This window comes from Streptopelia decaocto (genome assembly GCF_964273445.1).
Source record: "Streptopelia decaocto genome assembly, chromosome: 8".
In the NCBI taxonomy this organism is placed as follows: domain Eukaryota; kingdom Metazoa; phylum Chordata; class Aves; order Columbiformes; family Columbidae; genus Streptopelia; species Streptopelia decaocto.
Window position 1 is genome coordinate 20,861,011 of NC_138662.1, and position 24,450 is coordinate 20,885,460.

Below are 24,450 nucleotides of genomic sequence, written 5' to 3' on the forward strand. Positions count from 1 at the left end.
GGTGTCTATCACTGATACTCATTTGCTTAAGCAATGATGTTGCCTGGAACAGACACTCATTGTGAGTGGTGTCAGGTCTTTATTCATATTTGTTGAAGCAAAATTGTGCACCAATGTCCCTAGATCAAATGTGCTTAAATATGATTATCACTCAATACAATGAATGTGATTTTAAAACATAAGTTATCGTATGCATCAAAAAGCGCATATGGTGTTCTGTTAATGTATTTGCATTTTGTAGGCACAATTTAAACAGCTTCCTCTGTAGACAGAAAAAAGAGCTTTACTTTGCTTAATTGAATGTGTAGCTGTGAGTGGATTAATTATGCCTATTGTGACTTCAATGTCAGAAAGGAGTTTGTTGGTTGGTGTGTCATAGAGAGATTCCTCCCCAGGAGGGATCCCCTGCCCTCTGCTTCATCTGTGGGTGGCGTTTGAAATGCTTCAGCTTATTATTGGTTTTGCTTTTGAACAAACCAATGGAACTGTTGTTGATGAATCACAAGACTAATTTCTCTTGGAACAGCAAGGTTTATGTTGGCAAACAAACAGAGATGCTATCAGAAATTCATTGTGTGGCATTTGCGTAACTGGAGAGCAGGCAGTTCCATCCGTGCTTCCAAAACACACACCAAAATGCTTAGAGTCCTAATGTACACCCTGAGTTTTAAAAGAACTCAGTGCGGCCAGTTAGGCAGTTTGGAAGAATTCAGGGGTGTATTATTCCAAAGTGATGTGCTGACTCAGCATGGTCTAATTACCACGATAATTTCTGTCCACAATGTGTGATGTCAGGTTAGTTACATCAGGATGGTTTATCTGAAATTCCAGCAAAACAGGACTTGTTGATCTGTTGGTTCTCAGGTCTGTGACAAATGCCTGTATCTTTCTGTAGGGCCAGCGGGTAGTGTAAATTACAAGGTTGTTCATGTACAGCAGTACTTGAACATGTGCTGGACAGACATCTGTGAGTGATTTCTAAAAGGGTTATTTCTAAAAGGATTATTTCTAAATGAGTTCTTTACAGATGAGTTGTTTCTGAAGGCTGGCCTTTAGCCTTTGGGAGGTTTCTCGGAGTTTGGGAGTCAGGTAGGAAAACCCGTGAACGTTTCACGAGCTGTTGCCTCTCGTGCTATCTGAGGGTGCCGTCATGCCTGGGAGTTTGCAATGTTTTCATTAATTCAGTAGCTGTTTTGTTAAACTTTCACAGCTTTTACGTCTAAAATGGTCTATGAGTTGAGTACGTAGCCATTAAACCTGCCCAATTACCTAGTTTGCAGGGCTACTTTCCAGTTAATGACATGCTAGTTATACCAAACACACTTTAGTTCATATGTTTCTTGGGAGAAGAATTTTGAGGCATGTGTGTAGAGCACTGGGCTGCTGCGTCCTTGAATTGAAGAAACTGTCCTACGCTTTTAATCTGCAAGACTTTTCCGTCATTATTTTTATTGCAAAGGATAGTTTTTCTGTTTATTTAATCTCAGTTATTCATTAAATATTTTGAGTATTTCTGATAATGAAAATACTGTGATATCCCCTATTTGGAAGAATTTCTTACAATTTCATGTTATCTTTTCACATAATATATATTTTCTTGAAAAATACTTTATGCGGTCATTCTGTTAACATAGTAGGGCTTTATTTTATGGATCTTTTTAAGTGCTTTGTAACAAGTTTATTTTTGTTCCGGGTGGGGTTTGTTATTTATAGTAGAAATATTCAGCGTATGCTATAAGCCCATTCTGCACACACACACAGTCCCGAGGTGGAAGCGCCATGTGATGGGTCCAACTGCGCTTCTCTGAGGCTGTTTGATGTTCTGTTCTGTCGCAGGTTTCCTGTCTTTAATCACAGATTGGGCGGTACCTTGTACTCCCGCTGTCATTTACTGTTCTTTGCTTTGTTCAACAGCACATGAACTTGACCCCCTTCAATTTCACTCCAACCAAACTCTTTGTTTGCCCGCACCAGCGGCTGCTCTTTGAGCACACGTGATGTGAACTTACTATGTGCTATGACTTTGTTTCAGAAACCTGTACCGGTGAGCAGGCTGGTGCTGTTGTCCAGCTGAACGTGATGCCACTTGGTCTCAGAAACCAACATTTAGGAAACAATTTTGAACCACAGAGTGGTATTTTATTAATGCTACACTATTTGAGATTAGCAATTTTATTTTAAAATGACTAGTGGACGTGAATGGTCGTACTCTTGGACTTTATTGCTTTTTTGTTTGTTTTTACTAGTCACGATGCTTGCAGTAGAACTGGCTGTTATTACAACCTGCTACAAAGAGATTTAATAACATCGCTCTTTACTTTTTTTTACCAAATTCTTGCAATGGTCTGTTGTCTAATTCCTTAGTACTCATACTGTAAAAACTCATTGGTCAGCCAAAGTTGCTCATAGAAGTTTCCAATTTGGCAGTGCTGTTTTAGACAGTACTATTTAAAACTGCAAAGTTTTAAATAAAAAGTAAATAAAAGGGCTACACATTTGGACAAGGTTGCAAAAGCATCATCTGCAGAACCAGTTGGGAAATTCTCTGGGCTGTCCTAGAGGGTTTATCCCCACAGCTGCCTCTGCGTCCCCAGCTCCACGGTTCTGGTGGAGGGTGTCAGGTTGTACTTGTGACAGAAAGCTGAACAAAATCTGTTAAAGAGCAAGAGGGCAGGAAAGGCTGCGGAAAGAGCTGCTGAACAGTCCCTAAGAGCTGCTGGGAAGAGAACAGGGAATTCAAATTCCCTCTGACGTTTTCAATTGGAAGAAGCATTCTGAGTGGTTTGGTGCTCTGAATGAGGACGGCTCTTCATCCCAGCCGTCACCGTGCTTCCACAGCCCGCTTCGTCTTGGAGCGACTCCTCATTATTTTAAACTAAAAATAAGGACAAGATTCTTCTTGACAGCTAATGCTATTCTCTGTGGTTAGAAAAGCACTTGGCAACTAAAAATTATGGCCATCTTTTAAAATCTGATACAAAGGCATAATAAGAGCAATATGATGGTGTCTCTTATTTATAGCAGCCTGGAACTGAATCTTGTTATTACAGTAGAAATGGAAAAACAAGGTCTCCACTTTGCTAACTTTTCACACAATTATTACTTGAGTCTTAAATGAAGAAATCTCGTTGGAATAGTACTAGGAACATATTTAGTCTTCTGATATAACTGTCTAAACCCAAGAATGTATACAAATGTATAGAAAATATGTTAAAAGGTGAGCACTTGAGTCTTTTCGCTTTGTATTTGCAGTGTGCGTACACAGCATCCGAAAACTTCCAGGAGTTTACTTCTCCCTGGTTTTGCTCTGGCTCTTTACACTGGAGTCCACATGTGCTTTAAAAAGGAACCAAATCCCATCTATCTCTCAATAGTTCCTTTTACTAGTTTCTAAGAAAAAGTTTCATTGCCCAAAATAGTGACTTCGGTTTGTGATGCAGGGCAGAGGGAGGAAAGCCATTCAAGATCACTCTGACTTGCCGTACAGAGCTCTGTGTTTCAAACCCCTGTGCTGATAATGGATTCCATTTCTCAGCATCAATATCCTGCGTTGTTTTCCAGCTCCCTTTGGCTACAGGTAGTCGAGATCTATATATGTGTAGATTTTGAAGAGGGCAGCCCAAATGCACATTGTCACTGGTAGCTATGAATCATATGCAAATACAAATTTTCATATCGTGTGTGGGAAGTTATGTATTTTGAGAACTTGCAGATGAGCAGCTCATGAAACTGAGTTTCTCTTACCTTAGAGTGATAGAGCTTAATCTGATGGCCAAGTGAGGCAATTCACTGAGTGTATATTAAGGTCGGTCTCTGGCAGTCATTCTTGTCCAAAGAATGATTTGCAAATGCAAATAAAGAGTTCTCAAGGCAGCGTTATCTTTTTCAGTCTGAATTAGGAGTCTGGAACCTCATCCTGTGGGTTTCTCAGCTCCAAGTGATGGCCCGTGCGTGGGTGTGCAGGGAGTCCTGGCGGATCCACAGTTATGAAATTGCCAGTGGGCTGGGGAATTCTGTGTCATTGAGGCAGCAGCAGTAGTTTGTCTTTTGAAGGCAGCAATAACTTGAATGCTTTCTTGATGCTTAAAGTGTAAAATTTGCCAGACTCCACTGGAATGAAGATTCACCAGGTTTCACAGGATGCAGTTGATTAAGACTGACTTACCTAGATTGGTGAAGAATCAGCAAAAATTTAATTTATTTCTTCACTTACATTGAACTACCAGGGATAAAATCAAACTTTGCACTTCCTTGACATGTCCTCACATGCAAAATGTGGACGCTCTGCCAAGCTTATCTTTGGGCCATTCGAAAACGTTCTGTGCCGAGTCTCTGCTGTTATGCCTCTGTTGATTTAAGAACTCTTGCTTAGCAGATCCCTCAACTTCTGAAATACTGAACATTTTCTGCGAACTATATATTTAATAGTGTCCGGCAGCTGTTTTGTTTTCTGGGGTGTCTCCATGTGGCAATGGTTGTCAAACAGCAGCAATGGGCTTTAAAGCCTGAGAAGTGCCCGGGCAAGAGATGGACTGTGCTTCAGTTACCGAGTGTCAAAGCCCCCAAAGACCTACTTAATTACTTTAAAAACACATGAATGATATCTTTACCATACCGGTGCTGTTCTCTTGTTAGCAATTTTTAAAAGCACTTTTGTCTGCTTCAAGTATTATTGGAAGCAGTCTGAGGAAAAAACCCAGCAGAGACAGAGACGACAATCCCTGTCGCTCAGCTTGTGGCACTTGCAGCAGCCGGCGTGACAGGAAGCGAGAGCACGGGGAGGAGGAGCCCTGCCCCAAACTGGGGACACTGGGACACGCTGGAGTGAAACCCGTCACTGGCACAGCAAAGGTGAAGAAACCTCCGAAAAGCTGAGTACAATTCAAAGTACCTCATGGTGTGGTGTTGCCTTTTTGTGCACCATCAGGTAAGTGTGAATTGGAGGTTGTTGGGGTGTGTGACATGGTATGAAGCTGAAGTTGCACGGATATTGCTTCCAAGCATCATGGGGTTTGAAATTGAGTATTAATGAATCCACAATGTTGCTTAGCAGGAATGTTTCATTCTGTAGGGAAAAAAAATTATTAGAAGTTTAGATAATATATGCTGATGTTCTCAATAAGATGGATGACAGTTTATTTCTCTCTATGTATTGGTAGTTTATTGCTGCAGTGTAGTGGTTTTATGGTTTTGGTTTTGCCTCTTTATCATACATGTGTGAACATCTCTGCTTCCTAGTGCGAAAATGAGGGTTTGGGCTGGTGCTGGGGTTTGTATGGCAGCATTCAGAGCTATGTGCATAAGTCTCTCTGCTGTCAAAGCGGACACAGAGGACTCGCAGCACATCGTGGTTCTGCTCTGCAGCAAACGCCTGGGGTGTCACCTGGAAAACCGGGGGCAGTTTTAGACATTAAACTTTGGAAGGATGTGGACAGAAATAGCGCAAGCTTGAAAATAACTGTAGAAAATACAAGCTATGAAGAAAGATGAAAAGATTTAGCACATGTTGTGTGTAGAAAAGTAAGACTTGGTATGAAGTACAAGTGTACATTTGTCTCTGTGTGGGAACAATGGTGAAGTTGGTTCTCGTTCTGTTTGCCACGGGTAGCACAGCGAGTGGGTTTATTTCATAGCAAGGGAGATTTGGGTTAAATCTTTTTGGGTGAAACACTTCCTGATCATAATTAAGCAGTAGTACAGAGTACAATTATAATATAAAATCTGTCACTTCAGACTTTTCAGCGTAATTTAGATAGAGCTGCATTGTACAGTTGGACCTGTCCTACATGTTGCAGTGGTTACCATTTAATACCTGATGGTTCTTAAAGCTGTGTGTGAGATGTTGGTTTGGGGCTGTTAATATGTGAAGAGTAGCACAGCAGGGCCACAAATGCAGAAACCTGATGTCTGACTCTGCAGATCTAGTCCCAGTTTCCAGCATCCTTCCATGAGGTGGGAAACTAGAGAGCTTCCTCTTATTTAGAAGCAACATTATTTCAAAATATCTGTGTATATGTTGAATAAAACCGTACTTTGAAATTCTCAGAAACACATGACAAAGGTGGAGGCCTGTGGTGTGAGGCAGGCAAGCCAGGGACGTGGCCAGGGGCCTGTATGCTCTTCCATTTGCTGTGGCTTAAGTATACTGAAACTCAAGACTGGATTGTTAATGGGGGTATATATTTTTTTAACATTCCCTGTTACGATTTTCAGTAGTGAGATGGTCTGTGAGAAATTTATTGCCCAGAATTTTTTAAAGATGTTATTGGGAATGCTTTATGTTTGTGAGAGGTAAATCAAAATTGCAACAGGCTCAGAAAGTTTATTAAGACTGCAAGAGAAATGCAGAGCTGTTTAACTGGTGAAAGTTGGTTTAATAGATGTTATGCGTTTGAATTATCAGTTTTTATGAAATCTCTTAAGAAGACTGGTGGTTACTAACTGCCATACTGTTAAATTGGTGTAGTCTTTTTGGATGTACTTGAGATGCGTATTTGCTGTGGGTATATATTTTAGATATAATTCACTAGAAAATAATGTAATTTTAGTAAAAGTATTGGTTTTATCTGCAGAAAAATCCGTTTTGGGTGCAGCCATTTTATCTGTTCTAGGTGATGCTGAAGAGCATTTGAGGCTTTAGATCAAAAGGTGTGGGCAGGAGCCTGTCTGTGGTTTTAAAGGCAGAACAGCACAATGGTGCCGAATGCAGGAGCCTGGGGGGAAGCCGACTAACAGTATGAGAACAGTAAGGGACGACTGCAGTTATGTGAACATAAGCTAATTGAATGCCATGGGGAGCCCTAGTTTATGGAAATGGTTTCATTCTGCTGTGTGTGGTTCTGGTGCTGTGTGCAGCATCAGCAATCCAGGCTCCCTTTTACTGTGAGCGGCTCTCTTGGGTTCATAGGGTGGTTTGGGTTGGAAGTGACTGTGAAAATCACCCAGTGCCCCCCCTGCCATGGCAGGGACATCTGCACCAGCTCAGGGTGCTCAGAGCCCCGTCCAGCCTGGCCTGGGATGTCTCCAGGGATGGTTCATCCACCACTCTCTGGCCAACCTGGGCCAGGCTTTCACCACACTCATTGCAAAGAATTTCTTCCTTATATTTAATATAAATCTCCCCTCTTTCAGTTTAAAGCTAGTGCAGAGTTATCAGAGCAGATCACACAGGATCGCACAGGTGGGTTTGAATGTCTCCAGAGAAGAAGGCTCCACAACCTCTGTGGGCAGCCTGTTCCAGGCTCTAGCGCCTCAAAGGAAAGGATAATTCTTGTCTAATAGGTCCCCTTTGGGTACTGGAGGCTGTGAGGTCTCCCGGTGCCTTCTCTTCTCCACTGAACACCCCAACTCTCTCAGCCTGACATTCTTAAAAAAAAACCCCAAACAATAAAACCCGAAAACTTTAAAAAGAAAAATAAAATGTAATTTGAATAAATCTCCTTTTTCGAGTAAGGAAATTTCATTGTGCTTTTTGTTCCAAAAAAAGAAGTTATACCTCTTACATATGCAGATGTAGCAGTTCTGGACCCAGAACGGTGGTCACAGCTGAGATTGAGTGGCCAGCTGCAGCCGTACAGGTTGCACTGCCCGCCAGAGGAATTCCCCAGGCCTACAGTGCAGAAAACCTTTAACGGTAGAGTTGGCGCATTAAAATAGCCTAACCTGAATTATTCTTGCTTTTACAACTAGGCCTATAATAAACTCGCTCAACTCAAACAGAGAAGGCTGGGAACTGCCACTTCGTCACGTCAGCCCAAGGCAAAGGAACCTGGGGAGCGTTTGCACACTCAGTGATTATATTACTCGCGGCCACAAAGAACTGGATCTGACAGACCCCAGCTGAGAAGTGGTTATGAGAAGAACAGAAAATGAATCTAAATAGTGTACAAACTCTTTTAAATTGCGTCTTAGGTTTTATTTATATGGTCAGTGAATTTAGAATTCTTATATATTGACTGTGTTAATTAAAAGCATAATATATATAGCAGTCTTCAAGTTCTGACTGAGAAAGGATCATATAATAAAGATTGCTGTTCATTTATGTATAAAAGAGCTCCTATGGAGAAACAAATAAAAGTATCTAACTTATTTGTCTGAATTTGATTCAGACTTTATAGTAAACTGTGAAAAAGTTTGAGCATGTTTAGTACTAGATTACTCTCCCCTGTCTTCTGAAAAGGGGAAGGAAGAAGGTTAAATAAAGACAGAATAAATACCAGTCCTCAAACAAAGCTCTGCCGATCCTTGTCCGTCCAGCATCCCGTCCACACACACCCATTTCCTGTTGTTCATGTTAAACACATCGAATATAACTTTCATTTCATTGTTCATTTCTGTGTTCATTTTATATTAACGTTGACCGGAAAATCTCCAATCCATCACAGTAAGCACTGTAGAAATAAAGCTTGTTCCCTGTGCTCGGGGGAAAGCAAAAGGAGCTGCTGTGTCTGGCGGAGCTGGGGGCGACTCCTCCCGAGTGCCGACACCCGCGTGTCAGTGGCAGCGCCACAAGGGCCACCCGTGACCTCCCCCCATCGCAGACTCGGCTGCTGCGCTGGAACACACTCAAGGCAGAAACGGGTTTTTAATTTCTTTGGTTTGCTTGGCACATCAAGAACAAACAAGTTCTTTTACTGCCACCAATACACAATGGACCCGCTGGCCAAACCGAGTGGGAAGCAGGACCCACAGACTTAGTGCCAGACTCGGCACGAGTCGGTCTCCAGAAAAAGAAACCAGTAATGTCTTTGATATTCTGAACAGTAGAGGGCAGCGGAAATATATACAGAAACGAGTTGTATTGCAAAACTAAGGAATTTTTGGTTCTCTTTAGAGCTTAAGCAAATTCTTTTTTTTTTTTTCCAACATAAAGAACTGTGATATTAGAATGCAGGGTAACAGCTTCTGTTCTCTTCAAGAGTTTTGTGTTAGAATTCAGTATTCTGCGGTTCCGGTCCCAAACAGCATGTTGCATCTTTCAGCTGAGAAGAGGCACTGTGCTCTGGGGAAGGCTGCTCTGAGCTGCTGTTGTCTGCCCATGGCTGGTTAGTGCAGAGACTCCTATGTGGTTCATGTGCCCTGTTTCTAGAACTGAGCCGTGTACCAGCCAGGCCAAAGGCTTTTGGGTGTTTTTGGCATCTGTACCTTCATTTCATCTTAGATGCTTGAATGTCAGCGCAACAGCAGCGTGGTGAGATGGAAAATGGGTAATTCTGTGTGAGGTTTTGCCTGCTTGGGGCTGGGGAATGGGGAATGGGACACCCCTGCTGCCTCTTCTTGGCCCCCCTGCCGGCTGCTTGCTCGGCTTATATTGGGTTCTATCCCACCATCTGTGGCAGGAAATGTTAAATTAGTGATTATTCCACTAACCTTAAGATAGAAGGTTATTAGTTCTTTGCCTAGTAATTTTATGCCAGATTTAAGCTGGGTCCAGGGCATATTTTGTTAACTGAGTGATAACAACCGGTGAGAAAAATGTTGAAGTGTTTAGTAAAAATTTCCTCGTGTTGTACTAGGAAGACCGAAATGCATACTTTCTATTCTGAAATATTTTAGCTTTTTTTGCACTTTCATATGAAAATAATTTGAAATAGCAATTAAATGGTTTTTAATTTTTCTTTATTTTGGACTTGTTTTGGGGGGGGGGGGGGTGGAGAAAGTCTGTTTTAGCAGAATGAATTGATCCTCATTCGTTAAATAGATTTCTGTATGAAAAAAGGGCTTAAAAAGTACGTTGTTTGATGTTTTGTTGTGAAATGGGTCTGTCTCTGACTCGGAAGGTTTAAGGATTCCGTGTGCCTGTGCACACACATTGTCTTGGGCTGCTCTTCATTGCGATGCCAGTCTGTGCGCAGACACATTTCTGAGCAATTAGGATGGATGGATGAGACAGCAAAACTCAGCAATTCTTCTGAAAACCATTTCCTTCCCCATCACAGGATGGGGGTTTTTTATCAAGCTATTTTTGTGCATCTTTGCATTTCATCTCCCAGGTGGTAAAATATAAAGCTCTGGTATTGATAACTAAAAGCCTGTGATGGAGAGAGGATGTTAATCCAGCCTTCCTATAACAATGTCTTACTGCTCTAATTCCTTTAATTAAATCAGTGCTTTAATACATAATTGGATATCTTACTTTCTCATCTCCTGTGAGATAATTATTGAGCAGAGCTCTTTCCTGCTGTGGTAGGGCCAGGAAACGTTCTGTCTCTATAAGCACAGATGTCACCGCAGCCTTCAGGGCAACACCAGCACGAACACGGAGCAGGATTCCAGCTGCCGTCCAGCCAGGCCCCGTGCTCTGGGTTCTTCCGCCGGCCTTGGGGGGGTTACGTAGTTATTTTATTTGATTTGATTCCAAATCAGCTTTCAGTCTAGAGGCACATATTCCATGCATCCGTGTGGTCACTCAGAAACCGCAGACGCTCCCTGTTCAGAGCAGCTGTTAACACGTGCTGCTGGTGAACTGTTTGCACGCAGACACGTGCACCTTTTGTAAGGTCCGCAAGTGTTGTGATTTTCTGGAATGCGAGAGATTCCGAGGTCGGTTGTGTTGTGCTATGGCAACCGAGACGGGACTTGTAATTCCTTTGGGCAAAAGATCCTCGCAAAGAGCAGAGATTAATTTAATGAGCACCTTATGCTGCCTGCACAGTATCTGCTGCAATCTTCTGCTTCTAATCCACTTAGTAGGGGCAAAGAAATATATTTGGTAGCGAAATTATTGGAATTTTTTTTTGCCATGGTGTCTCCCCTTCCCTCCCCCCTCCCAGTACAATGACAATAACCCTTGAAACTCTTAGAAAGTTGCAGTGGTTGATGATATTTAACAATTTTTGTGAAATAACTTGTCTTGCATAGATGCTGAGGCAAAATTACAGAGAACGTAAGTAGTATAATACTTGCAAACTTCCAGATAGCAATAGTAGTGAGAAAGTGAGAAGTCATCCTTTGATTAGCACAGTAAAGTATAAGGTATCTCCTTTGTGGAGGCTGTCCCAGACATTCAATATGGAATTGCTTTTCCTACCATTTACCCGTCTTTTCCTCCCTTTTGGTGTGTACATCACAGTCGATATTGATTTGCGCCCCGTGAGTGTGTTGAGATTTAGTTCTATAACTGCAGAGGTTGTCTCTAAATCAGACATGACCATGTTAGTATTTATTCCTACCTGCTCTGTCCCCATGGCCGTGCCTTGGCCGCTGTCCCTTGGCCGCTGCTGTGTCCCCGCACCTCGGTGGCCAGGCCGTGTGCCTGTGGTGGGTGCTGCAGGCAGAGCCCCCGCGTTGTTGTGTAACCTCCTTCTCAGTGACAGGACGTCCCGTCCCGTTCCCGTTAATCCCGCAGCCTGGCCGGCTGCTCCTTCACATGATGTAATTTCTAGTCTCAAACCCCTTCATTAGACTTGGCCGGTGTTGGAAATGCCACATTCCTTGTTAGATCTGTAGCCACATGACCACCAGTAAGAGTATTTTAATCAGTTATTTAACAAAGCAGCTACCTATTTGTTGTGTGTGGTCATTTGCCACACTGTTAACAATGAAATTGCTTCTATTCCATTATAGAAAACTTTTGAAATAATTCCAAAATTCATAGTATTTAGAGACTTTTTTTTTCCATTTTGACCTGTGTATAGAGTATAATACCTTTTATCGTATTACTGTATTGACTGTTTTGGAATCCACTTTTATTCTCCTACCCGTCCACCAGAATGACCATCAGTACAGACAGATTCCAGTGTACCTGGGCCATACCCGCTTCAACTGACCCTTCTCCGGTAGAGACCTGAATCCCAAATCTAAACATGCTTTGTCCTGTCTAACCTGTGTCCAGCGGGCAGGCGGGACGGTACCTCTTAGTTTTGTCATTTCTTGTGTGCAAAGTCAGGACTCAGTGGTGGCTTAATAGAATCAATATATAGTTTTTTGAGGAAAGCTAAAGGACACGTGCCGTTGTATCTACAGAAGTCTAATCAGGCTTGAAAAATAGAAGTATGTGTTAATATGAGTACTGCAGTACATTTCACCTGTCAGCCCCGCTGTGTACTACTGACTGTCTGGGGGTAGCACTTGGTTGCTGAATGTATGTTTTGAAAACCCTGTGTACAGGCTTTCGACACAAAACACAAGTTTCTGCTTCTGACAGTTTTATTGGTTATAAAAATTAATGTCAAGTGCCAAAGTACATTTTACAGTCTGCAGTAATTACTCGTTTCTTAATTGAAGTGAACCTAATTGTCTGTGAGCAAAAAAAGAGAAACATTAATGTACTGATGTGCTAATAATTACCTTTTGAACTTGTGAAAATCAGCTTATCTTCACATGCATGGTGATTATAATGATGATGAGAGCAAATAATAAACTTTGTATATACAGATATATATATATGTATGTATGACTTGATACCCGTTTCAGGATCAGACCAGTGGTAGTTGGTACTCAACCCTGACCTTTCCTTTTCATTTTGTTTTCTAGAAGAAACGAAAGCAGAGCACTCGAGATGAAGACACGATCAGTATCTGCAGCCTGGATACAAGCGTGAGTCATTTTCCTCTGAAACAAGTCCATTCATCTTTTCAGCTGTGTTGTTTTCATCCATAGCTTGAATAACTTGTTCTGCTTATTACTAAAAAATTAAATTTGAAATATTACTGCTTTTCATTTTTCTGTAGTAAAACCTTTAATGATAGAAACAAGCAGTCAGGATGACAGTCGACTGTAAAGCAGCGAATTTCTTATTAGTAAGTAATTATCAGGATGAAAGGGCATTGTGAGTGCAGGACTTAAAAACAGACCTTTTATCCCATTGCACAGCTGTATGAGAGATTTTATTTCAGTGATGTTGGTGGTCAATGCTCGTGTGAAGCTGTGTAATGCGACATTAATACAGTTGTGTGACCTGCGTGTGCTACGTTACCTCCAGCCATGCTGTTCTGTCACGCGTCACATGCAAAGAAACCGTCAGAAAATACATTTTATAGAAATTGTGCAGGTTTTGTGTGTACTTTTCCCTACAAACAGACTGTTTCTATCATATGCTGTAAAGCTGGCCAGAATATACTATGTCTTGTGTCTTTGAAACATACTTTACCCTGCCCTCTCCTGCATTCCAGCCCTGCAGTGTCCTGTTGGGCGCGCGAAGCTGTGCTTGCTCAGCGGTGATAATGGGTGTTCAGGCGAGTTGGCCTCTGGCTGTGAGAGAAGATTTAAACTGTCAGGGTGAGTTCCTGCGAGAGGGAAAGCGCCTTTGGTTTGGAAAATCGGCCCGGCATGTGACCTCAGAACAACACCCTCGGGTCTCTTGGCTTCAGGTGATGGTTCAGGTGCGCCCGGCAAACCTGGGAGCTGTTGACATTAAAACAAGTGGGCAGGAAGAATTACGCATTTTCTAATCACTCATGTTCCTGCCAATTAGATTATAATCATCCTGGTAAAGGAGGACACTATCACCTTTGTGAGCCTCCTGCACATGGCAAATAAACATTTGTTTTTCTTTCCACATCGTATTTTGCTGACAGATAACGATAAAGACAGTGCTGAGCATGCACGTAGATGGAATACCTGCTCCTGAAGTTCTTGGTGTCTCATATCAGTAGAAAATATTAGAGCCTTGTAGCTGCACCGTGGGATGTTGCAGCGTGGAAGGGACAGTTGGAATCCAGCAGTCCATGGCTGAATATTTATCTGTAGAAGCATTTTGGTGTGTGTGTGTTTAAAAAAGACAAGGGAGATGTGCTACAAGATGCTGTTTATACTGGAGAGAGTGATGTCTCTTGTTGGCTTGGGTTTGCTCTTAGAGAGCCATTAATTGACATTCCAAACAATTAGACCATGTGAAACCATTCCTTTGAAGAAATCCTTCAACTGACGTACTTCTGGAGCCTGGGAGAGTAAACTGTGTGTATATCACTCGGTGTCTGCTCTGCTCTCACACGCTTCCTGCGGCATCCGCAGCCTGAGTCACAGCCGCTCGCAGGTGACTTTAATTAGCCCAACACAGTATCTTTTTGTCTTCCAAGCAATGACAGTTTTGCAATGACATAGCGAGGGCCCTGCGCTTAGTTGGAGCCTTTGGGTTTTAGCATAATGTAAATACATGTTCGGGTTCCTTCGCCTGGTAACTCTCTTATGTCTTTGAAAAGACAGGCCAAATTGCCTATATGTGTATCCTCCACAAAAGCCTTCGTTTTCCAGGGCACTGCCTGAGAATATAAAAATTTGAATGCATGTGTTCCCTATTATGAATTCAGATCCTAACTGGGATAATTATATGTTATTAAATTTTTACAGATAATAAATCTCTCAGGCTCTGCAATAAAATAGGTTATTTTTTTATTAAACAGCATACGTATTTAACAAATAAGCACATTAGACTTCCCTGTGCAGCGGATGTCCTGCTTTCTGTAATTAGGTGAACGACTCCTGCCCAGCTCCACCGGCTCCCTCGGCTGCTGTGGGGAGGAGGCGCTGCTGTCACCTGCCTGCTGCTGTCACCTGGCTGCTGGTGTCACCTGGCTGTCCCTGCACTGGCCGTCACCTGGCTGCTGCTGTCACCTGGCTGTCACCATGCTGGCCATCACCTGGCTGCTGGTGTCACCTGGCGGTCACTGTGCTGGCCATCACTGCATTGGCTGTCGCTGCGCTGGCCATCACCTGCCTGCTGCTGTCACCTGGCTGTCCCTGTGCTGGTGGTCACCCTCTGCGGTCACCACTGTGCACACAGATGTGCTGCTGCTTCCTACTCAGCGGTGGAAAGCTCTGCCCGTCTCTTACCGTGCCTGAAGTTCCCAGTGTGTGCGAATGCATCAGTCCATCACCTTTTCCAGGGGATGGGAAAGAGAGGGTTAACTACCTAAAAACTGGAGTTGCTTCATACCTTGGAAAGCAACATACATATGGGTCTCCTGCCAATTCCATAATCTGTCTACAGTGGTTTTATAAAAATAGATTTTTACTTTTGATTCCGCCTGCCCCTTGCCAGGCACACCTGCCTTTTCCAGGGGAGTCCGGCATACGGACAGAATTTCCTTTCTCAGGAAATGCTGGCTGGAGAGTTGCTGACTCAGGACAAGGACTGGTAACCTGAGCATGTTAAATGATCTTTGTGTTTGCTTAGCGGTCTGGACTGGTATTGATGCTTCAGGAGTTGATAAACTGGCTTATTAAACTGGCTGGTTGGTCTTGGCTCATTTTATTGCCAAGAAGTGGATTTGTAAATCCCCTCAATGTCAAATAGTTTGTGATAACTTGTGACAGATGCGGCCAGCAGACTGTGAAGGCTGAGCGCGTGAATACGCGAGGCCACTGCACTCTGAAGTCTGTATTTAAGTGAGAATATGTGTATTACCCAGCACGCTTTTGTTCATCTTGGCCTTCACCGGAACGTTTACCCTGTGTTCAGTCTATACAGTTAACTCAGCCTGTGGCACGTTTCACTCTTGTGCTCTTAAAGTGGTGATATGTTCTAGACGGATTCGCATATGCGTGTCAATTTACAGACATGAGGTAATTAACATGACTTACACAAACTTCAGATTTCATAGATGCCCTTTTATAGCTCGGAGACTTGGGACAGAGAAACGGAGACAGCAAAGTGGTTTTTTGCATTTGGAACACCTTCGTGGAGCTCTGCAATTCTCCGTTCCTCCTCGTGCAGACACAATATCTCTCCTTAAATTCTGGGCTGTTTCCAGATTTTTCTGCCTGTGCTTTCCCTCCTTGTTTCTGCTGCCACTTCTCTTCTTTTCTGCTATTTGAACTGTGAACCGTGGGTGTTCAGTCTGTGCCCCATGGGCTGCTGGAGACGCACAGGGGTTTGTGCTGCTCAGCCGGGCTCGGGCCTTTGCATTTGAATTTGAAGCCACTTCTCTCACTGTCTTTCTTGGAAACAGCGTGTATCTGCTCTATTCTGTATGCCAAGTGCTCTTTGGGAATGTGGACTGTTCCCGATAGTCAATATTTCATACCAAGCAAAGCGGTGATGGTCACGGTTATCGGGAGGTTTTTCTGTACTCAGCAAGGTAGTTCAAAGAACGTCTGTTGAGTGGCTACTGCAAAGGACTTGGAATCACGTACCTGGGATGGATGAGACCATGTGCCTCATGAGTCTCCATTCAATCATAAGCAACACGGGAGGTGTTCAGAGTAAAAAGCGGGTAAATCCTAATATAAAACTTGCACTTTTCAGAATAAAATAATACTTCTGTAAGCAAAACCCTGTTCAGAAGAAGCAGCAGGCCCATGGCGTGCCGTTCTTCTCTGCAAGCAGCTGTGCGCAAAATTACTCCTAGAAGTTGCTTTTGTTTTCTTGTTATGTTGAGAAGGAACATACAACAAATACATGATGAACTAGACAAATAAAACACTTTCATAAAGAAGGTAAAATTCCATATGCAAAACCTCAGAAGCCTTATTTATTTTAGTTACATAGAGCAGTTATCACTGCTGAAAATAAAATTCTTCCAAATGGTCATTTATTAGTGTGTTTTGAACTGGAGGAGTCTTACGGCTCATCTGTCTACTTGCAAGTTAATAAAATACACCCCAATATAAAATACAAACAAAATGTTACCTATATTTGCATATACTACATCAGAGTTCATTAATTTTGATTGCTTTTAGTGCTTTGTGAACATTTGCTGTGTATTCGAGAGTCAGTGTAACTAAAACATTCTTTGACCTAATTAAACTTAATTATAAACTCAATAATATTTGATTGCTAAGGTATAGCGAGCTAGCTTTGAAAAGCTTAGAGAGGATTACTTCTACATCAGCTTATCAGTGGTGAGTTAATTAAAATATATATTGTATCTGGGTCTTTTTATTTCTCTAAACTCTGGTCCCTTGCGTGTTCGCAGTGGAAAGGCCTCCAGCTCGCCCAGTTAAATGTAGACAATGTTTGAATTATTCATGACTTTTTAATATTGCTCTGTCGTGTAGACGGTCAGTGCTCCATCTGGATTCAGGCTTTATTAGAAAGTGACTCTTCTTAATCCATTATTAATCCATCATATGATTGTTATGGACTAGACACTGTCTGCTGTTGGGTATTATTTCAAATAATGTCATTTATTTTAAGGCCATGTTTTGTTATTTTCTTCTCTCGCAATTTCTCATTAAACAAGCCCTACAAGTGCTCTATTGGAAAAAATGTATAAACTGCTGCATTCTTTTTTCTTCCTGCATTCTGGGACAGTCTCAGACTTTCTCTGTAGTGTTGCAATACAGTTACTCCTCATTTACATCAACAGCTGCTCAGAATTTGTCTAATTGTTCCAGCAAGTCTCTCGATTATTCTGTGAAGGTGGCAAACGTGATGAAGTTGGACATCTTCAGTACAAATCTGTCTATACAAATATGCCAAAATAGGAATTTGATGAATTGAATGTTACTTTCTTGATGCTGTGATGCCGTTTTGCTTTGTGATATTCCTCCATAAGAGAAAACGACAACTGAAGTTTAAATTCAGTTTCAGTTACTTTTGGGTTACAGAATCAGACCTGATGTATGCTCATTTCCAACAGGGCAAAAGCAGCAGTGTTTGTGAACGGAAATTAGCCAGATGTTAATGACAGCTGTAAGTTGGATATACATTAAGAAATGCGTGTGCTGAGTGGCTTGATGAAGATTTGCAGAGATGGAGTTACATTTTCATAATGAAAATGGATCAAGAAACAAAAGTTATTGGAGTTTGGCTGGTTTATTTGGAGGTCAAAACAAAAACTGACATTAGCTCTCTAGTGATAAATATTATATAATTCAATACATTTTCTAAAATTAAATTTTATACTTCATCACTGGTAACTGTATTTTATGTTGAATCTATAATATGGACTATGCAGGCAGAATTTGTAAGAAAAATGATGACTCTGTGTGAGCCCTTGAGTCAGTGTTGAGGTTTTCCAAGTTACGTTAAACTCTTGATGCAAATAGTCTGTAATGATTCCGTCGAATAGGGAAACGATGGCCCGTTCGTCTTCCAGTCATAACTGCTGGGAGAGTTTGACGCAGTCCAGGGCTTACTGGGGACTCGAGTGGAACTCAGGTCAGGCTTTCATTGAATTAGCAGGGCTGGATATTTTAAGTGCCCATAAATCTCTGTAATGCCAGATACATTTGGCTTTACCTCCAGAAGCGACCGACCATAACAGGAAATTAACTTTGTACATAAATACTATACCCTGGTGTGTCTCTGTAACATCACAGGGTTTAGGACAGGCCTTGGGAGGGCGTTTGTCCCATCCATCAATCTCAGTGCTTGAATTCAATAATAAAGACATTTCTCATCACACTATTTCGACATATTTTTATAGAAGCCTCTGCTACTTCTGCAGGAGCTTCTCTGCAGCTGCCATCACTCACATTTTCCCACTCACACCACTCTCAGACATTGCCTTACACTGTACGTGGCAGTCGAGGCTTAAATATATAACCTTGGTAAAGAGTTTTGGTGCTCTTTGCATTGCTGTGACTCTTCTGTAAACATCAGTGAAGAGCTTTGAAAGTAAATTAAATCAATTGCAGTGCAATAATTAACGAACCAAATACAAGCCCTTAGCTGGAGGGGGAGAAGCTGGCAGTACATTTCATCTTCCTGTGATGCTGATGGAATTTCTTCCAGAAACCTTTGATTTCAGCCAGAGAACAGGATCCCTGATGGTGCGAAAATATTAACAAAGGCAAGTTGCAAGTTTTTATAGGCATAGGCTCTTATTTATTACTCTCTGGATATCTTTGTATGAGATCTGTCAGCATCTAAATCAGCTCTTTGTATCTAATGTGTCTGTTGTTGGGTCTAGAAGGCGATCCGTGAGTGGACATGATGGGATGTCAACAGGCTGGGACTTGGGAAGGGGCAAAGTGCGCTCCTTGGGGAGCCTGCACCTCGTGTTTGTTGTACCCGTTAACTCTTTACTAATTACCCGTTAAGTGCTGAAGGTATTTATGGGTAGTGTGGAGTAGCTGGATGAAGTTTTTTCTTATCTTTGTTATTAAAGCTTCATAGTTGCTTCTTAATTAAGCCAAATGAGTCAATTCTGGGGCACGAAGATGAGAGTTGTCTGAGCATTGTACTGGAATATATGTTGTATATACCTTGTGTTACCCATTGTGTGATTTCTGGGAGAGTGAGTTCATACTCTGGTGTTCCTTGCTTACACCTGAAGTAGTTGATCTCTGACATTTTCTTTTGTACCATCACTTCTGAGAACAGCAGCGACTTCCTGCGCGCCGCGGCAGTTCACTCCATCCCACGCACCTCGGGCATTGTCACGTCCCAAGACATGTTTGTTACGGGATTACAAACTCTGGCCAGGATAAGCAGCTTTTTCTGCTTTTTTTCTGCTCACGTGAAGTTTTTAACAGTTTATAGACAATGGATTTGCCGCCCGTGTCTCTGTGGAGGCTGTTTGTGCCTGTCTGGAGATACACGACTATTTGTGGTCATGACACACATTTCTCGTGTGAACTTCACACATCACCCATTCTGTGGCTTGTTTTCACTGGTTATGAAATGCTGATGAGCTTATTTTTCCTTAGTGATACTAAGTCATTTGTCAAATTTAAGGGACTATACAAAATGTTATTAAAATGGAAACTATTATTCTGTTATTCTTTTATGATGTGACAGACCGAGCTTGCTTTGCTTGCAGAATGTCAGAACCTGCTGTAGTTGAGATGGTTTCGATGTAGGATGCGTAGCTGCGAAAGAAGCAGATTAAAAGCAGACCCAGGAAGTAATTCTGTACGGATTTGTTAAAATCAGTTTCCTGCGTGAAGTCAATGCCATGGTGTTCCACATTGGATAGTAAGAAGAAGGAAGAATAAGAGCCAGTAGAGCATGGCTGAGGTAACGGTGAACACTGATCTCTGTCTGTCAGGACATTTCCTAGCCTGTGCCTGTCTCACATTCTCACTTGCTTTTTCTGCACCCAGCGTTTAAAATGTCATGGTCAACCAGCACTTTATTTTACATTTGCTGAAGTTCCAGAATAAACCAACTGGCCAAAGAGGCAGCTGAGGATAGTGTGTCCCCTTTGTTGCCGATAGCTGGCCATCGTTCCTCTACCTTGCATTTTGAATTTAGTCATTATTATTTTTTTTTATGGGGCGGGGGGAAGGGCAGGAAAGACCAATCGAATCAGGCACCAGTGCACCTTCAGTCCTCAGGAAGTGAAGATGCTGTGGTGCCTCGGGAAAAAGAATTTGCCCCATGGCTTCCAAGGCGGGAGAGGAGACTCCTGCTTTCTTTTCCATGTCTGTGAATAGGAAGAAAAAATGTTCCCTTCCATTAAACGAGATGCCTTCTTTCCAAAACAGTTTCTTTAGTAGCAATAATACAGTTTCTTTAGTAGCAATAATATACCTATACTGTGATTCTTACAGTTGTCATCTGTCTTATAGTGGTCTTTGTTTACATTAGCAGAAAACATAAATAGTGTCAAAGTAGTAATAATTTTTCATGCATGAGCTAAGCAATGATGAATCTCTTGCTCGATAAATTTGCTCACATTTGCCACTTGTAGTGCTCTTCAAAATATCTTCCTCTTGCGGCGTTTGCTGTTCTAAGTAGGCTAAAAACCTCTACGAGTGAGAGATACGGATGAGGGCAACTCGAGAAGCAGCTCTTCACATTAAACAGACCACAACGTTTTCAATACACAAGTGCTGGGTGGATTTACTGGTAGACCTCTCATCCTCTGGTTTCTCCTTAGTGACCTGAGTTAAGCAGCAAAGAATTGGTGCATTCAGCAGCTTTTGGGTTTGTTTTTTTTTCTTTTAATCGGTTGTGTGCGGTCACTCCAAAATGCAGACGGTGCAAGGGAGGAAGGAAGGGCTGGCCGGGCCTTGTGCCGCCGTTCCTGCGTCGCAGGGACTGCCCCAGGTAATGCAGCTGGGCCGTGGGTCACCAGGGGCTGCAGAGCTTCCCCTTCTTAAAAATAATGCCAAAGAAGTGAGCTAAAATTTCCCATCGGGTAAAGAAATAGGAAATGGAAGTGGGAAGAAATCATTAATGACAACATTCATCTTTCTTCTGTTAAAGGATCGTCAGAAAAGTGAAAATGTTATAGCTCTGCCATGTGGGAGCTTCTGTACGGAAAGAGTAGGTCTTGTCCTTGGGGATTCCAGGAGCTGATAAGGACCATTCATTGTTCTCAGTTATTGTCGGTTTCTGGTATGGAAAAGGTTGTTTTTATTGAACTGTGCAGTCTGTTTAGAAGCAAACAGCAGGGCTCCCGGGCAGAGCGGCTGAGGGACCCGCGGCAGGAGCAGAACAAGAGCTGGTAGGAGCCGTTCCTGATGGACATCTCATCACACTGCTGCCGGGGGAATTCCACTGGGATCTTTAGGAAGAAAAGAACCACTTAAAGGTCTGAAACAGAAGCTGCAAATTTAGAAGGAATTTGCCAGGTATGACTCCCATCCTGCACCGCATCATTTTTCACCTGGTTTGAAGTTCTCCTTGCTGCAGTAGGAGGCATGCTTTCCTGCTTTACACAAGAGTATGAGAAACCTGTAGGGTATTTGGAAGAGGAAAATCATTTTGGAAGAGCTATTTGCTTAGAACTTCAAGAGGAAGGCTTCGTTCAGGAGAAACAATCCGGAACATACAGCAGAAATTCTCTAAAATTTGACATTAAAGGAAAAAAAAAGACTTGCACTGAGACTATTTCAGGGTACTAGAGATGTTCTATAAGATCTGCTGTTACTTAACAACAAAAAGAAATGGAAGGAAAAGCTCCAAACATAACAGGCTATTTTTCAGTCTATACCCCTCCCAAGGTTGTTCTTTCCAACACAGCAGTTAAATATCTGGCCTCATCTCTGCTGAACACCACGAGCTGGTGGGAAAGGGCAGGAGTGACGCTCGCGTCGCGGGTCGGTGGGCCCGGCGTCCCCGCCGAGTTAGCGGCTGAAATGGTCCTTCTGAGCGGCTCCAGCTGACACGGGTTGTACCAGCCACACCAATCTTACGGCTGCAGACAGATTGGTTGAAATAAGACGAAAAAGACTAAAAATGTCAAAGGCTGTTGTTTATTAGGGGTAACTCGTTACTGTACCTGTGTGTTCAGGTGGTGACTCAGCAGCTGAGAGACCCCTGTGGTACAACGACCGCGAGAGGCGCTGGCGTCTGCTCCTTCACTGGTGTCCGCCTTTACTCCATCCCTTCCCACATTTTCTAGCAGTAAAAGAGTATTAAAGAAAGCAGCAATGTTTTCCGATACTGCTTGTCATGTTTGCTTTTCTGCTGCATTCAAGCGTGTACTGGTTCCACTTCATTAATTAATTGCAGGCTGCCAATTAGAGGAGACACTTCCCCCCCAGGTGTGAGGTGCTGGGGCTGCGGCACAGGAACAAGTAACACTGAGACATTTAATTAAGACAAGGTGGCTTTAAAGTTTCTTTCCCCACCCCCTTCATCCTCCACTTATTTCCTGATACATTTTCCGGGCCAACTTTAGCAAGTTTAGGAAGGAACAAGTTTAAAAACCAGATGCACTCTTCCTGAAAAGGACCGTTAAAAACTTCCACCCGGCTTCACAAACAAGACGTGATCCTCGTCCTATCGGAACTGAATACAGTAGGAAAGAAACTGTGGGCTTTGATATTGGAATGTATTCACATATGGAAAAAAAATGAACAAAATGATCATATCGGAATATTAAAAACTGTAAGCAAATATGTTATCTCTTAGGAGTATTTCTTTAGTATTGTTGCCTTTTTTCACTGCTGAATACTATTGAGTTTCATTCACCTTTCTTTCGTGTGATGTGGACTGTTCAATGAGGTGCTAGTGTTGGTCACCTCACAAGCACAGCTGCTGTTAATTCCTAGAGAAGAAAGGTCTAGAACAGTGGAGCTGAGGTTATGGTGGCAGACAGCGCTGTCTCTGAGATCACCTTCATGTTCCATGTGGCCATACGAAATTTAGAAAAGAATTCCCAATTACAAATCTGAAGCTGTCGATAAACACACTGCTCGCTTATTATTTTTGTCCACGATCCCTGAAGCTCAGGGATTACCAGGGTAAAACCTGAGTAACTTTTCTTTCCAAACACTGTCCGACTCTTGAGCCCATTTGCTGACAAAATGTACGTACAGAGCAATCTGTATGTGGGTCAGAAGGCAAAACCGGGTTGGTACTGTGTATTTCTGTAGGGTTAGACAGGGGATGAGAGCCATGGTACAACATTTCTGATGTCATTTTTCAGCTTGCTGTTTGGTGACATTTTCCTGCTGAGCTGGACAAGTCCTAATGAGAGCTGCTCGTCTCTAAGCGCCAGAAATGGAATCAGGACAGATTCATCAGGGCTAAAGATTTTTCCTCCTTTCTGTTTTGTCTTTTTGCAAGAAACATGTCTCTTTGTATTAATTTCTTATGTGGGTTTCTCTCTGTTACCATTATTTTTGAAAACTGGGGATATCTCACTTGAAACTGCTTTCTCATAGTCTGGATACAAACGTAAAAACTGGCTAATATGATTTTTTCATTGGACCTTCCAAAGGGTGCGTGGATATTGCAATTATGACAAATGTTAGATCAGGAGCTGATTAATTTAGACAATTTTGCAGCTCAAATGTTGCCGATGGTGAGAAAGAATGTGAGGGCAGGCAATGATTAAAAACACCCAAACTCCAACCACACCACCAAACCAAACTTTCTTCCACCGCCCAAGCTGCTGTATCTTGGGGAAATAACATCTGAATCATCATTATATTGTAGATGTAGCGTACCTGTCTGACTGTGTAACTCAGAGGAAAAAAAGGTGCTCGTAGGGTAGGTAGTTGTGAACCAAGGGCACAGCCTGCGCTTTACGGAGCACCGATTGCCGGGTTGTGGTGGCTGTTGGATGTGCGGTGATGGGCTCTCACAGCCAGCGGGGGGCTGCGCCGCTGCTGAACGGGCTCTGGAGCTTCTTGGTTCAGCCCTTTGGCTCCTTCGTGCGCTGTGGTTAATACATCCTGCAGCGACACATTTTCGCGCACATCTGCTGTTAGATAGCGCGGCCGAAAAGAAATGTGACTTCCTGAACTCACAAAATAGATAGATTCTTATTGTGGTGAAGCTGTGATCACTTTGAGAGGGTAGATATCCTTTATTTTAACACAGAGGAAGCAATTATGAGCAGAAGCAACAGAAGCAGGTAGTCTGTAAATGTTTGTACAAAAACAAACCCACCGAATTCCAGAGAACGGTATGTAATAACATACCTGCTCTTCTATTCCAGATGCAAAGTGCATTCCGATCTTTATTAGACAGCTCTGCTTTCCTGAAGCTGTCCCGTCAGCCGTGCCAGTTTGATTCTCACCACCATGGCCGCACATTTCATTGGATTTAAACATTTATCTCCAACATGAAGCCATTTTCCGAGGCCATCACTGGATCCTGCTGTGCTGCTCTTTACGTTGCTCTAACAGCTTCTAGTTTGCATCAAACAGAAGCTACAAAGG

The 24,450-nt window shown here is 42.5% G+C and overlaps 1 protein-coding gene across 3 annotated transcripts in view; it reads left to right on the top strand.

Moving 5' to 3' along the window:
* ARHGEF3 (Rho guanine nucleotide exchange factor 3) overlaps window positions 1–24,450 on the top strand; it is an 84,662-nt gene that overhangs the window by 30,022 nt on the left and 30,190 nt on the right. For 2 of the 3 annotated variants that reach the window (XM_082059712.1, XM_082059713.1), the window contains exon 4: window positions 12,475–12,537. In XM_082059712.1, the coding sequence (XP_081915838.1) occupies window positions 12,475–12,537 (63 nt within the window). Of the gene's footprint in view, window positions 1–4,789; window positions 4,928–12,474; window positions 12,538–24,450 lie in introns of those variants that run through there. The other variant, XM_082059714.1, reaches the window with a different exon arrangement.